Here is a 13,270-nt window from a genome sequence, read left to right on the forward strand (position 1 = left end):
GACGCCGCTGAGCAGCGGCAGCTCCTGCCACACGCGGCGGGCGCCGCGGATGCCGGCCGCTTGCCGAGAGGCCTGGATTAGCCCCCGACAAGCACAACCTGCTGCTGTCGGAGGGGACCTGCCTCTGCATCCAAACCCAGGTTGAGCCAAGGGTCAGCAGGGATTCGACCAGCTACCGCAGCCCCATCGCCGAGACGGGTCCGGTTAGCAAACGCCGAAGCTGCTGGCACTGGGCAGAGCTTGCACGGGGTGGGTGCGTGCCCTCCCGTTTTGAGCCCCTGGGCTCTTACCGCTTGTCGTCTTTGTACCACTGGAAGTCGGCGGAGGGGACGGCGGAGGCTTCGCACAGCAGGATGCCCTTCTGCCCCACCGGCACCCCGGTGCTCTTCACGTCCGAGATGTACGGCGGGTCTGCGGGGAAGACGGGAGGCTGGGTTCAGTGCCTGGCAGCCCCGGGTCTCCCACCCCCTCCCCTTGCTCCTCAAGCTCCCTTTTCTTTCCCCGCATTTAGGAAGGAGTCAAAATCATCTCTGAGCCCGTGCCTAGCTCCTGCCACTGCTGTCCAGGGGGTTTTGGGCAGATGGGGGACTCCACACCGCAGCCTACCACGGGCTTCTCAAGGACCGGAGCCTCACGGCTCTCAGGAACCACGTGCGACCCGGTGCCGACCCCATGCAGCTGAAGGGGTGGCCAGAGAGGAGTTTAGGAGGGTCTTCACCTCTGCCTCGGAGCACAAATGGTGCTGCTTTCTTCCTGGCTCTCTTTCTCTCTTGCATTTTTTCTAAAGGAAAAAAATTCCTATTTACTGCTCACTTTTCTCCCCGGAGGTTATCAGCACAGCATCTCGCCATGGGCAGAAAACCCAGGTTGATGGAGACAGCTGAGGAGGAGGTGGTGAAAAAAAAACAGAGCTCGAAAAGAAGGGGAAAAAAGGGCAAAACCGGTCTCAGAAAACTGCCGCTGCCTGTCGCGGCTCTGGGGCCCACAGGATGGGTTCACCCCGCTTCCCACCGCCAAAGTCCCATCCCCTCCTGGGGCGGCACGCCAGCCGCTCCGTCCCCGGTCCCCGACAGCCCCCAGGCTACTCACAGTTGACGGTGACTTTGACTCGCTGGACGACGGGCGCTGCCACGTCGTTGGAGGCGCTGCACTCGTACTCGCCCGACTGCTCCCGCGTGATGCCCGTGATCTCCAGGTACTCGTCCTCGCTGATGAAGCCCACGGCTGCAGGGGCAGAGGGAGAGGGCTGTGAGCGATGGGGAGGCACGGCAAACCTGTGCCCAGCGGCTGGTCGCCATCCGCGACCATGTCACACTGCCCTAGGACACCCACCCCGTAAGTCCTGGCTCCTGGCATGCCCATGCGCCTGTGCCCAAGAAAACCCCTGCCAGAAATGTGGCTGCAAGCGCTGGACCTCTGCGGTGGCCCCGGCCCCACCAAGCACATCACTTGCTGGAGACAACGTCCCCAGCGTGCGCGGGATGGGCAAAGCGGTCCTTGCCAAACCTGCACCCTGCCAGAATGACCTTAGATCATCTCTCCTTGGCATTGGCGCATCCCACCCCACCCTTCTGCTGAGAGAGACCGCTGGGTTCGCCCTGCTCTCTGCATAGACACCCTCTCTCATTTTTCGGCTTCAATTAATTCACAGCCAGTTTATTCCCGTTAGTTGTGGTGCCAACATCTCCCTTCAGCTCAATTGTTTTGTCTCTGTGCTGCTCCAGGCTCATTTCTGCGCTACCCGTGGGGGTACCCGTCCGGGCTGCACCACAGCTCCCGGTTTCGCCCAAAGCCGGGCAGATGCGATGGGCAGCCTTTCCTTTCATCTGGCGTCTTACGGCCCCCCGCTTCCTTCCAAGAGGCCGCACCTCGAATCCTGTGTTCAGTTCTGGGCCCCTCACCACAAGAAGGACATGGAGGTGCTGGAGCGTGTCCAGAGGAGGCCAACGAAGCTGGTGAAGGGCCTGGAGCACAAGTCTTATGAGGAGCGGCTGAGGGAACTGGGGGTGTTCAGCCTGGAGAAGAGGAGGCTGAGGGGAGACCTCATCGCGCTCTACAACTACCTGAAAGGAGGTTGTAGTGAGGTGGGGGTCGGTCTCTTCTGCCAAGTAACAGCGATAGGACGAGAGGAGATGGCCTCAAGTTGCGCCAAGGGAGGTTTAGATTGGACATTAGGAGAAATTTCTTTACTGAAGAGTGGTCAGGGCTTGGAACAGGCTGCCCAGGGAAGTGGTGGAGTCCCCATCCCTGGAGGTATTTAAAAGACGGGTAGATGAGGCGCTTAGGGACATGGTGTAGTGGGCATGGTGTGTTGGGTTGACGGTTGGACTCGATGATCTTAGAGGTCTTTTCCAACCTTAATGATTCTGTGATTCGCTTTGAAGTGCTCCCGGAGACCCACCGCGCTCGGCTGGCGAGGCGCAGGTGCTGGGCCGCGATAGTCTCCAGGTTGACGGAGATCACGGCGTTACAACAAATGCAAAGTTAAATAAAGAAACGCGGCAATTAGGACACATCCGCTAAACATCCCGGAGAAACGCTGCTCGCCCCTGAATGAATGGCACGAGCGGGTTTTCGACAGCCCCCGAGTGGGAACATTCTCCCTTCCTTTCGTTTACATCTCCCCGTCGGATCTCCTGCAGCCGAGATGCTGTAATTACTGCGCGAAGCATCTCCGAGACCAGTGTCACACTTAATATTCCTATAAATTTTAAACGGTAGTCCTTGGTACATATGTGTGGCAATTGGTGTCATATTTTAATTAGGCTTGCCCTACACCATCTGAAATTAATAATAGCTCGAATTACCAGTGTAATTTATAAATTAACATTGCTGCAGCATTAGGAAATAAATTAGCTCTGGACAGCTGTTTCTGGGAGCGAGTGCCAATGGCAGAGAGGCCGAGCGCAGGTCCCCGGTCCCTGGGGGATGCGGTGAGCTCGGCCGGTGGAGCCGGGCGATCCCGCACTTGCCCTCGCTTCCCATCCGGCTACCGTGGTATCTGCGCTAGCGTAACCCAATGGGCCACGGCTCGCCACGCTTGACCGGTCAACCGTATGCATCTTGCTCCTAACAAATGCATGCAAAGTATACAGGCTGGAGGCTCCTGTCGGGGCACACACCATCTGCATCCCACCGGCTGATACTTTTATAGCATCTCTTCCCGCGGTACAGAAATAGTGAGCGCGGTCACACGCCACCGCCCGCCAAGGCGGCCCTCTCAAAAGCATGCGTACGCGGGGGTTTGCACGCAGACCCCCGAGCCAGCACCGATGCAACTTCTGCAATGCCCTCGCACACCTCGACACGGCGAGCACCCCAGGCACCCGCTGGGATCCTGCTGCTGCAATCCCAGGTGCTGCTATTGTCAGCTCAAACTACTGCAAATACGCTCAGCCGTAACGAAATCACACCTTGGCTCTCCCCAGCATCAGACCTCGCGGCAGCCACCTCTGCACGGCGGCCCCGGGACTTTGCACGTCCGCTGCTCCCTCGCACACCCGCACACTCGGCAGCCGAAGCGAGGACCCTGTGTCCACACAGGCGTGCATCCCACCGTCCCAGGCTGACCCAACTGGGAAGGCAGCCCCGCACCGCCCTGCGAGCTGCGGAAAGGCTTGAAGCGAGTTTTCCCGTGCGACCCGCCGTGATGAATTGCTGACGCCCACCCGCGCCCTCAGCCCTGCGCCGAAATTCCCACCTGAGCGGCTCACAGTCAAAACCGCTGAGCTCATCAGTACTTGGCGCAACTGAAGGGCAAGATACGAAGGCGTTACCCCAAAATCAATATCCTTTGGAGACACACAAATTGCAGCGTTACACCCAGTGAGCCTGTAGCACTATGCGCTGCAAAAAAAAAGGCGAGGGGGGAAGAAAAAAAAAAAATATCCTTTTTATGGCTGACCTAGAATTGGCTTCTCTGTAGCACAGCGCTGCCTGCTGATAAAATAACGACACAGCCGGTGGCCTTCAGATGCTCGGCACGCAAATCTGACTCCAGTTTGTGCAAAGGCTCAGATAACACTCTGCTTCCTAACTAACCAAAGGCCCTTCCCCGAGCACGCCGGAGACGGCTCGCACACGGCAAGAATTAGCTCTCGCCGCAGCCGAGCCGTAGCGTGCATCCCCGGTTTGATCTGGGAGCAAAGCAGCTCGAGTGCGTTTCATTACCCAGCAAAATATTTCATTAGAGTAACTGTGAGGGTCAGCTTTCCATCTGCAAAAGCTCGGGAAATTGAGAGATGAAGGCTTCCTCTATGCCGGCGCAGCACCGAAGTCAGATACGTGCGTGGTAACCGGCTGACGGCGAGGCAGAGCGCAAAGAGTTCAGGGTTTCAGGGTCTGGCACGCTTCACGTTGGCACCCGCTGGATTTTGGCTACAGCCCATCGACCCTGACGTGCAGAGCCCGCCCCAGACCAAAATGGGATGCTTTGCGCCGGAGCTGACACCTCCTTTTGCCCTGAGCACGATCTGGTATTACTCACGCTCAGATAACAATGACGATAGCATTAGGAAAGATCATCCCTGCTAGAGGCCCTGGCCAGATCCTGCCTCGTTAGCACCAGCTGCTACATCCCATGGAATAAGGTGACAGGAGGGATCCCTGCCCCAAGGGCACCTGCAATGTCCCCCGTCCCCTCCTGCACAAGGGGTTTTGCAGGAAAACGGGGTCTGTAAAGCCGCTTCTCTATCGCCTGCGGTGCCGGATCGCGCCGGCGCCCGTGTCGGCCGAGGGGCGAAGGCGCGGACCGAGAGTAATTGCCGAACCGCTTGGCTCCCCGCCCTCTGCATTTTTGCCTATTTATAATGGGAAGTCCTGTTGATAGTTGGACAAATCTCATTCATTAGTGACTGCCAGGAATGGAAGAACAAATAGAAGGGACCGAGGGAGCAGGGCTGGGGTTAAGCAAACGCAATCTGTAAGTGCAGACCTTGCTTTATAGAAAGCAACAGGGTGCCCATGTCACCGTGGCTGCTGGGGTCCCCTCGGGGCCGGCGGGGCACGGGAGGGACATTTATCTGCTCGCTGGGTTGCACGGGGACACAGATGCTGCTTTGGGTGAAGCTCAGCTCCCTGGGAGCCAGGCAAGCCCCAGCCCAGGTTTTGGATGGGGCTTTATTTGCCCAAATCAGCCTCACATATATCAGGTCCTTTGGGATTGCTCCCGTCGCTCGCCCGAGGCTGGAGCTGAGCAGTGCGATGGGCACCCAACTGCCGCGGTCGCTGCCTCCGAAAGCAGCTCGGGGATGCTCGGGGCTGGCCCAGGGCCCTGCGGCTCCGGGAGCTCCCCCGGGGGTACCACTGAATTGATGGTGGGAACTTTTCAAGGCTGTCTCTGCTTGAGCACAATTAGGAACTGAAATATTACAGGAATTAATGGGAGAGCTCTCATCTCCTCAGGAGCTAGAAAACCAGCACAGCCAGCACCCATCATTATTATTATTAATACTAATAATATAATACAGGCCAGAAATGGAACAGCCACGGACTAGGCAAAAGTGTAATCCTTGCTCATCGGCCGAGGATGATGAACTAGCCGGGTGCGAGCTGGGGAGATGGAAAACCAGAGCTCGAATCCACCTGCTTGGCGAGCGGGAGCCTGGGCACAGACCACCACGCACTATTTAGGACTTGCTCTGCCAGACCTGCAACTCTGCAGATCTCGGTAAAAAAACTCAGGGAAGGGGAAGCACAAGCACAAAGGAGCACAGAGGAAAACTCAGATCGGATCTGCAAAATAGCCAAGCTAGGCTCGATGCATAATGAATAGCTCATGAGCAGAGCCGGGGAGCTCGGCAGTGTTCGGCGTGGCATTCGGGAGCCTCCAGCCAAAGACGGCCGAGGGCCACGGCAGCAAGCAGCCCGAAATACAGAGGTATAGATAACCGAACGATGTCTCTCGCATGGAGCAGGTAAGGCACTGTGGGTACGTTAGGGAGATGGCCATCAACAAGGCAGCGGTCAGTGCGGCACGTTGCAAGGCCCCCGGCGCAGGGCAGCTTGGCCGTCGCGGCGGCCGGGGAGCCGTGGAGGCGAGATCCTGGTCTGGCACGGAGCGCCGAGGCAGACCCAACAGACGGCAAAGCTGCGCTTGGGGTCCCACGCAGTGCGGATGCGATGAGGTGCGGGCAGATGCCTCGAGCATCCGTATTCCTCCCTCCTTGTCTTTCTCCTTCCCTTGCTTCTCCTCGTTTTCCCAGCCCGATTCATCTCCCTTCTGCCTCCTCCTACCCGTTTGCTTCCATTGAGCCTCTGACAAGATAATAACTCACCGGAAAGCGAACACATGTTCCCAAATTAATTACGTGCCACTGTCCCCCGGCTCGCCATTGCAGCCATGTTCAGGTCTCTAGGACACATCGCTTACGGCTTTCCCTGGCTGAACGCTGCCCGCGATGCCATTAAAAAAGCTTCGCTGAGGCACAGCTACCCTCCTTGCTTCTGTGCACCGTGCTGGCTCCTGAGGACCACAACCCTAAGGAAGCACTCCCCGCCCCTGCTCCGAGCCACGGGGCACATCACGCCAACCGCGTGGCATGCAGCACCCAGCAGCAATGGCATATCTGTCACCCTGCCCTGTGCCCATGCCAAATCCCTGCACCTCGGATCAAGGCGAGCCAGCCCAGCCCAAGGGCTGCGATAATTCCACCTTCTAAAGCTCAAAGGTGCAACCTCAGCAATCGTCCCGCAACGGGTTTGATCTCTGGATGCCCGAAGTGCCAGGGCTGGTCCCGAGGTGCTACCCTGCCCACTACGCCGTGCCGCTGCGTTTTCCGGGCACCGACCCTACTAGCCAGGATTGGCCGGAGAAAGAGAATATTTTATGGAGATAATTTTATTAAAATGTTTACAACAATGCAGATATTGACGTCTCACTTCAATCAATAGCACAATTTATTGTCCTTCAAGGTGAACATTAAGCCAAGCTGCCCATTAGTCAATATTTACCTCCAAGGTCTATAAATCTTTATACGGGCTTCAGCGGATGTTGACAGCGGCTGATTCCAGATAAGTAAAAGTAAGAGCGTGAAACATTGCTCCTTTTGGAGGTGAAATAGTAACTAGTTAATTACAGTCCCTACAGCGATTCTGAACTATCAATTTATGGCTACTTCTGGCAATAAAAATTAACATCGCGCAGACTCCCGGCTCCAAGTAACGCGCTAAAACCGAGTGCCATATATTTCAAACGTCACTCCGATGCGGTAGTGATGGCTGTCCTATAACAGTTTATAGCAAATAAATAAAACACACAAAGGTAATAAGAGCAAATTGTCGGCGCCTGAGACCCGCTTCACCTCTCCTCCGCTGTGGCATCGGGCGGATAAGTGCAGGGCGGGTGATTTAGTAGCATCGCCCGGGCAGCTCGGCTCCCGGTGTGCTGGGAAGGAGGTGGGGGAAGGAATCACCCCGAACCCGGGCTCTCAGAGCAGATAGGAAAGCCCTGGTGACGTGGTAAAGAAGAGCTAAGGCTGCCTCCAGCACATGCCCTGGCTGAAGATGGGGGAAGCACCTGCTTCACCTCTTATTAATCAGTATTACCCGCTCCTGACTGCTCAATTAACACAGACAGAAAGAAGTTCAGGCGGTTCAAAAATTCCCTTTCCCTTTTTCTTTTGATCAGGCGAATGACACCAGTTAGAGCAGCTTCCCCTCCGTGCACCCCCTCTTTCCGACTCCCCCAGTGCCAGCTTAACACCGCCACGCTCCAGCAGAAAAAGATTGGGGGTAATTAACCTGCTGGAAATCACCCAGAGCAATCATTAAAAAATTGCTATCGACCCAGGCAAGCATGGCATGCTCCTCTCCTCCTCTCGCAAATATTACATCCCCGTATCACAAGCTCCAGCCCATTTCCACCTGCGACCCCCCTTAGAGGAGCCATCCCTTTAGAAAGCACACCTACACCACCGGCGTACGGCAGATACGGGGTACGAACCTCCTCCTCTTCATTTTTCACAAGCCTTCAGAAGGAGGACCGTAATCCCAGAAACGGGCACACAGCCTTATCAAAGACTACATCGTGCTTACACGGGGCCAAGTCTCTCTCTTTTTGAAGTTTCCCGACGACAAGGAAAGAAATCTCTCCTCTTACATGTTTTTCCGTGTTAATTAGCATGTTTCCGTGGCCTGATGTTGTGCGAAGCCCCAGGGGATGGTGCTCTTGCTGCCTGGCTTTTGCACGGCGCTTAGGGCTGCGGGAGCTTTGCAGTAGCTCCCTCCGCTGCTGCAGCCTGGGGTCCCTCCTCATCCTCACGCCCCAGGGGTGGTGACCGTCATCAGTTGTGCCCCGGTGTCACAGGAGAGGGGAAACATCATGTTTTCCCTACTCGTACCCTTCATTAAATTGGATTCGGCAGAACTCTCACAGCCCATTTTCTCCGTGCCCTCGTGCGCGGCGGCATAGGCTGCGAGAAAGAGGGGTGGCCGGCGCCGACCGCTGCGCCGAGGGCTCCCAACGCACCCCAGGCAGGTGCAAGCTGAGCGGTAGATCCGTGCTTGCCATAAAGTCCTTCTCCTGCACTGGTATCGGTGTCCCCTGCTCCCCTGGGCTGCGGGAGCCTCTCCTCGTGCATGGCCACTGCGGCTTCTCTTCTCCTTGCAACTATTTTGGGCATAACAGGGAGCTGATGGTGCCTTGCGTTTCTCCTTGAGATGTGATGGAGGAGCCTCGCGGGCATGATTTTGGGCTGACAGGAGCAGAAGTGAGTATTTCTGAAAGCCCCATCTCTGGCTGCCCGTGAACACAGGGACAGGACAGGATGATTTCCACAGGCACGCTCCAAATGCAACCGCCAACCGGGAGCCATCACGGTTGCAGCCCACTGCCAAACCTCTGCTCTTTGCTGCCAGGGAAAACATTTTCTTCGACTTCTTGTGCTACTCAGAGCTAGACCTGAGACAGGAGCCACCTTTGTGGCTGCGTTTGCTCAGTGCATCTACGGTCAGCCCCAAGACCACGCTCGGGACTCACAAGTCCTACAACAACTCAAATATTTAACTATTGAGCGGGTGCATGCAGCACATCTCACTAGTCACTGGGACGTACGACATGCAAGATGCCACCACGTCGCCTGCTCCCGGTCGCTCAGCCTACATTCACAGCCTATAGTCACCATCCACACCCCGGACAGCCAAAGCAAGGCATGGGGAGCCGAAAAGGGAGCAGGTTCTCCCGGCACGGCCACCTCGCCGCCATGCCCTGCGTCCAGGGCCGGACCTCCCACGCAAAGCCGTGCCGGGGACGCCTGCCCGGTCCGCTCGCCTGGCCGGCACTGTGCAGTGCAGCCGAGACGGCCAAGCCGCCCATTATGGCACCATTGTGAAGAGTTTTTAGCTTTTAAGTCCTTGAAAGTTTCCCACTGTGACTTGTCAAACAAGATCTTTTTCACTTTTCCTCTCTTCTCCGTTAACAATATTTGTACTCATTTCTTTTATTGAAATCTATCTGCCGCCTGTTCTATTAAAGCCGCCTGAGTGGCAGCTCCTATTCTCTGGGAGCCCACAGCCCATCTATTCTCCAGACAATGAGGTACAAGCAGTCTATCTTCTATTGTGCTTCCCGGCCTTCGGCTCTCAAATTTTCCATCTCAAAAAGGCATGTCAGAGACGCCTCCATGCAAAAGATTGGAATCCCGGGCTGCACGGGGGGTTCCCGGTGCCGGCCAGGCTCGCTGTCCTCCCTCTCCGGGCGAGCATCTCTGGGGAGATGCTGCCGTGGTACCCGTGATCCCTCGGGGATGCTTCTCCCCCATCCCCTGCGCACCGCAATTTGTACTTAAAGGCGGTTCGTCGCCGTCAGGCAGTTGCTGCACACGCACGGCTCGCTGCTGCCGGGATGTTTGCATGCCTCAGACAACTTATTTGTTACCGGGAATAAAAGAGGAGCATTAAACCTTTTGTTTGCAAGAAGTAGTTCCTTGGGAAATAAAAGGATTATGGAAATTAATATTTAAAGAAACAAAACAAAACAACTCAGGGACCAACCACCCTTGAACGAGGCTCTAACTCAGGAGCAAACAAGTCGAATAAAGAATGAGCCCTTTTATTTCGGCGCAAGGGAGAGCCGGGCTAGCTCAGCGCTCGGCAAACTGGCAGCGACCATCCTCGGCCTCTCCCAGCCCCTGCCTCCTCCCGGGGTGCTGGTAAGGATCCCGAGCCCCAGGAAAAGGTCCGGACAGCACGTGCCACCCCATTAGAGCAAATTAGCAATGGCTGCAGTTCACAAAGCGCCTAAGCGGTGTCAGATCTGTAGCAAAGATGGGTGTAGGGCTCGTTAGAGGGCTGCTTTTCTTAACGATACTCATGCATCATTCGCAAGCACCGAGCCGGACATCATCCTCCTCGGCCCCTGGGGTCCACCTGCTCGGAGGCGAGGTGGTGGCCCTCGTGGTGGCACCGGGAGGGACGGATGCTCCTAGAGGAAAGGTTCGGCAGAGGCTGCCACCGGCACTGAGACACTTCCCAAGCAGCTTTTCCGCCTCCTTGCAGGAACGCATGCAAAAGGCACATGAAAACCAAATATCGGGGCTCTCACGGAGCCCAGCCCTCTCCAGAGAGTTACTGATGAGACAGCATCTCCCGGCAGCTCCGTGCTCCCGCTCGAACACCGGTGCTGCTCTCGGGGCACCCGAGCCGCTCTTCCTCCCATGCTCTCTCCCGCAGCCTAGAGCCAAACCCTAACGAGCCACCCAACAAGAAGTCCTCTCCTTTCTTTCCTTACTCTTTCTTCATCCCCACGGTTTTTTCCCTGTCGCCGCTTGCAAGGTGAGAGAGGACAGCGTCTCCAGAATGAAAGATTCTCCTGCGTGCCCTCTCCCAGCAGCAGCCCTAATTCATTTTTCATGGCCCCTTGCAGTGACAAAAGCCGCTGCTTCTCTCTTGTAAGCGTGCGCCATGCAATAAGTCAAAGCTGATGTGCATTTTCCCCCTGGGTGCCGAAGCTGTGCTTTTGATTTAATTTGTCCTGTTGTTTGGCTCTCAGCCTTTGCCGGTGAGTTCCTTTGGAGAGGCAGCAAGGTAGGGCCGCATACGAGCGGAGGGGCTGCCTGACAGATGGGGTACGGTGGGTAGTGTTTAAATAATTTGCTGCAATGATACCAAGACGTTGGAGAATGACAGATGCTGCCGGAGAAAATCGCTCAGACAAACACACGCATCCTGTTTGCGGGAGCGCTGCTCCTCGATTAAATCCTGTTGCAACTTGGCTTTCCTGGAGTCCATCCCATTTCTGGCAGCTTTCTCGCTGTCTCTAGGAGAAGCTGTGGTGCACGAGGCTTGGCAAGGAGAGATAACACCACGAAACGAGGTGCTCCTGCCTGCTATTTGCAGGACTCTTGCAAAGCACCCCCAAAAAAAGATACCCAGCTGGGGTATCTACCCTCCCAACCACGCTCCCCTGTGTGCAGCCGGCATTGCTCTGCAGGCGAGAGCATCCCTGTCCCCAGCCAAACTTTCCTCTGGATTTGTCTGAAAAAGAGCTGCTGGCAGCCAGGACCGTAGGGTCCCTCTGGCTGCAAATTTAAACCCAAAGGCTTTCTCCGTAGGACAAGCTCTTAAGAAGCAATTGCAATCCAAAGCGTTAAATGGCTGTAACCTCAGTTAAGCTGTATTTCAGCCGCATTAAGAAAATATCCCTAAGATGGGAAGCAAGTGGCATAATGGCATTAGAGTGGAAAAATAAGCATCAAGCGCCGGCTAAATCCATCCCCAGTGCTCCAAGAAGTCACGGGGATCTGGGAAACTTTCCCTTCTCCCTGCATATCCCTGCATATCCCTGCATATCCCTGCACGCGGCTCCCAGCAAGCCCAGACGCAGCTTTCTGCAGACGGGGCATTATTTTCCTTCTCTCCTCTTCCCCTGGGACGCCCTGACCTCTCTTCACCCCCCGGAGCCATCCGAATCACGGCAGGGTGAAGCTCGCTGTCTCCTCTCCATCATCTTTAGCCCGTCTTTATTTTTTCAGACACGCTATTTTCCAGCCCAGTGGCCTTGCTCTGTCCCTCGTGTTTTATGGCACTGATGTCTCCATTTCTGGAGGATCATTCGCAATATTGCGGCTTATCGAGAGAAGCTGGGAAAATGCACGGGTGGCGAGACGGATGGGCTCGGCGCAGCTGGGGGGCACGGGGGGCTGCCGAGGATGCCGTGAGCCTGGGGAGATGGGGGCCGTGCCAGGAATTGCAGGGACGGGTGATGCTGGTCTCTGGTCACTGGGAGGGACTGGGAACAGGGGGATCGGAGACCAGGCTGAGCCCCCTTGCTCGAGCCCATCATCCCCTCTCCAGGCCTCCTGTGAAGGTATCGGCCCCGCTACGGGCGCTGGGAGGGCAGCGAGAGGCATTGCTCTGCGAGGGAAAAGCCATTTTAAATAACAGCAGTGTATCACAGGAAGGGGAAAAACCCATGGGCTACGGCATTGCTCTGGCTTTAAATTATACTGTAGGAGGATAAAAATAAAAGAGAGGAAGACAGAGAGAGAGACCAGGAGGAAAAAGAATTGCCATTGTTTTACCAAGCAGATGGGAAAGTTCAGGGGATCAGAAAAAGACTATTATTATCTTGACTCGACCGAGAGAAGATGGGAAAGAGGTATTTTTTTCCCTTGCAGTGAGGAATGCTGTGGCAGAAGTCATTTCAGCAAAGAGTCAGAAGGAAACGGTGCCATCGGCTCCGGGCAGCGCCCCAGTTATCCCCACGGCCTGGGCACACCATCAGGATTTGGCTTTTTGTCCCCTTCCCCCCGGCAGTGACGCCGCATCACGCACCGCCAGGACGGGGCGGTGGGCAGGGGAGGGGGTAACCGGGGTGGCACATCCCTCGCCGCCTCCAGCTGCGGCAACGTGCCAGCTGTGCCGCCAGATGTGCCCGCTGCCAGCGGCGCTGCAGCTGTGGGCACCCCTCCGTGCCACCACCGGCCCCGGCGCCCGCTGCCTGCCCAGCCGCGGGGCAGGACCACCTGCCCCAACTACCCAGACTCCTGCTGCCCTGCCCCAGAGCGACTGTTGAATTTCCTACGGACCATTAAAGAATACACTAAATACACAACAAATCTCCCCATTTTTTCCCGCTGGCCATGTGACCGTGAGCAGAACATGATTTTTTTTTCCCCCCAATTCGTGTGACAAGCCTTTTTCTGCGTGTGCAACGGTGCCTGCAGCTCCGGGGCTATTCACTGCTCTTCTTTAGCTCGGTACGGGGCAGCCAAGCAGCTCCAGCTCGCGAGCACGTTTCAGCTCCTTGCCCATACAAGCACGGCAGCATTTC

General features: G+C 56.3%; 1 protein-coding gene across 6 annotated transcripts in view; it reads right to left on the bottom strand.

Moving 5' to 3' along the window:
• The window catches only part of LOC142092696 (protein CEPU-1), a 348,616-nt gene that overhangs the window by 8,350 nt on the left and 326,996 nt on the right, over positions 1 to 13,270 (bottom strand). For all 6 annotated transcript variants that reach the window (XM_075173006.1, XM_075173004.1, XM_075173009.1 and 3 more), the window contains 2 exons: positions 1,090 to 1,224; positions 291 to 411 (listed from right to left, as the gene is read on the bottom strand). In XM_075173006.1, the coding sequence (XP_075029107.1) occupies positions 291 to 411; positions 1,090 to 1,224 (256 nt within the window). The remainder of the gene's footprint in view (positions 1 to 290; positions 412 to 1,089; positions 1,225 to 13,270) is intronic.

The sequence above is a fragment of the Calonectris borealis genome, chromosome 24, assembly GCF_964195595.1.
Source record: "Calonectris borealis chromosome 24, bCalBor7.hap1.2, whole genome shotgun sequence".
Taxonomy (NCBI): domain Eukaryota; kingdom Metazoa; phylum Chordata; class Aves; order Procellariiformes; family Procellariidae; genus Calonectris; species Calonectris borealis.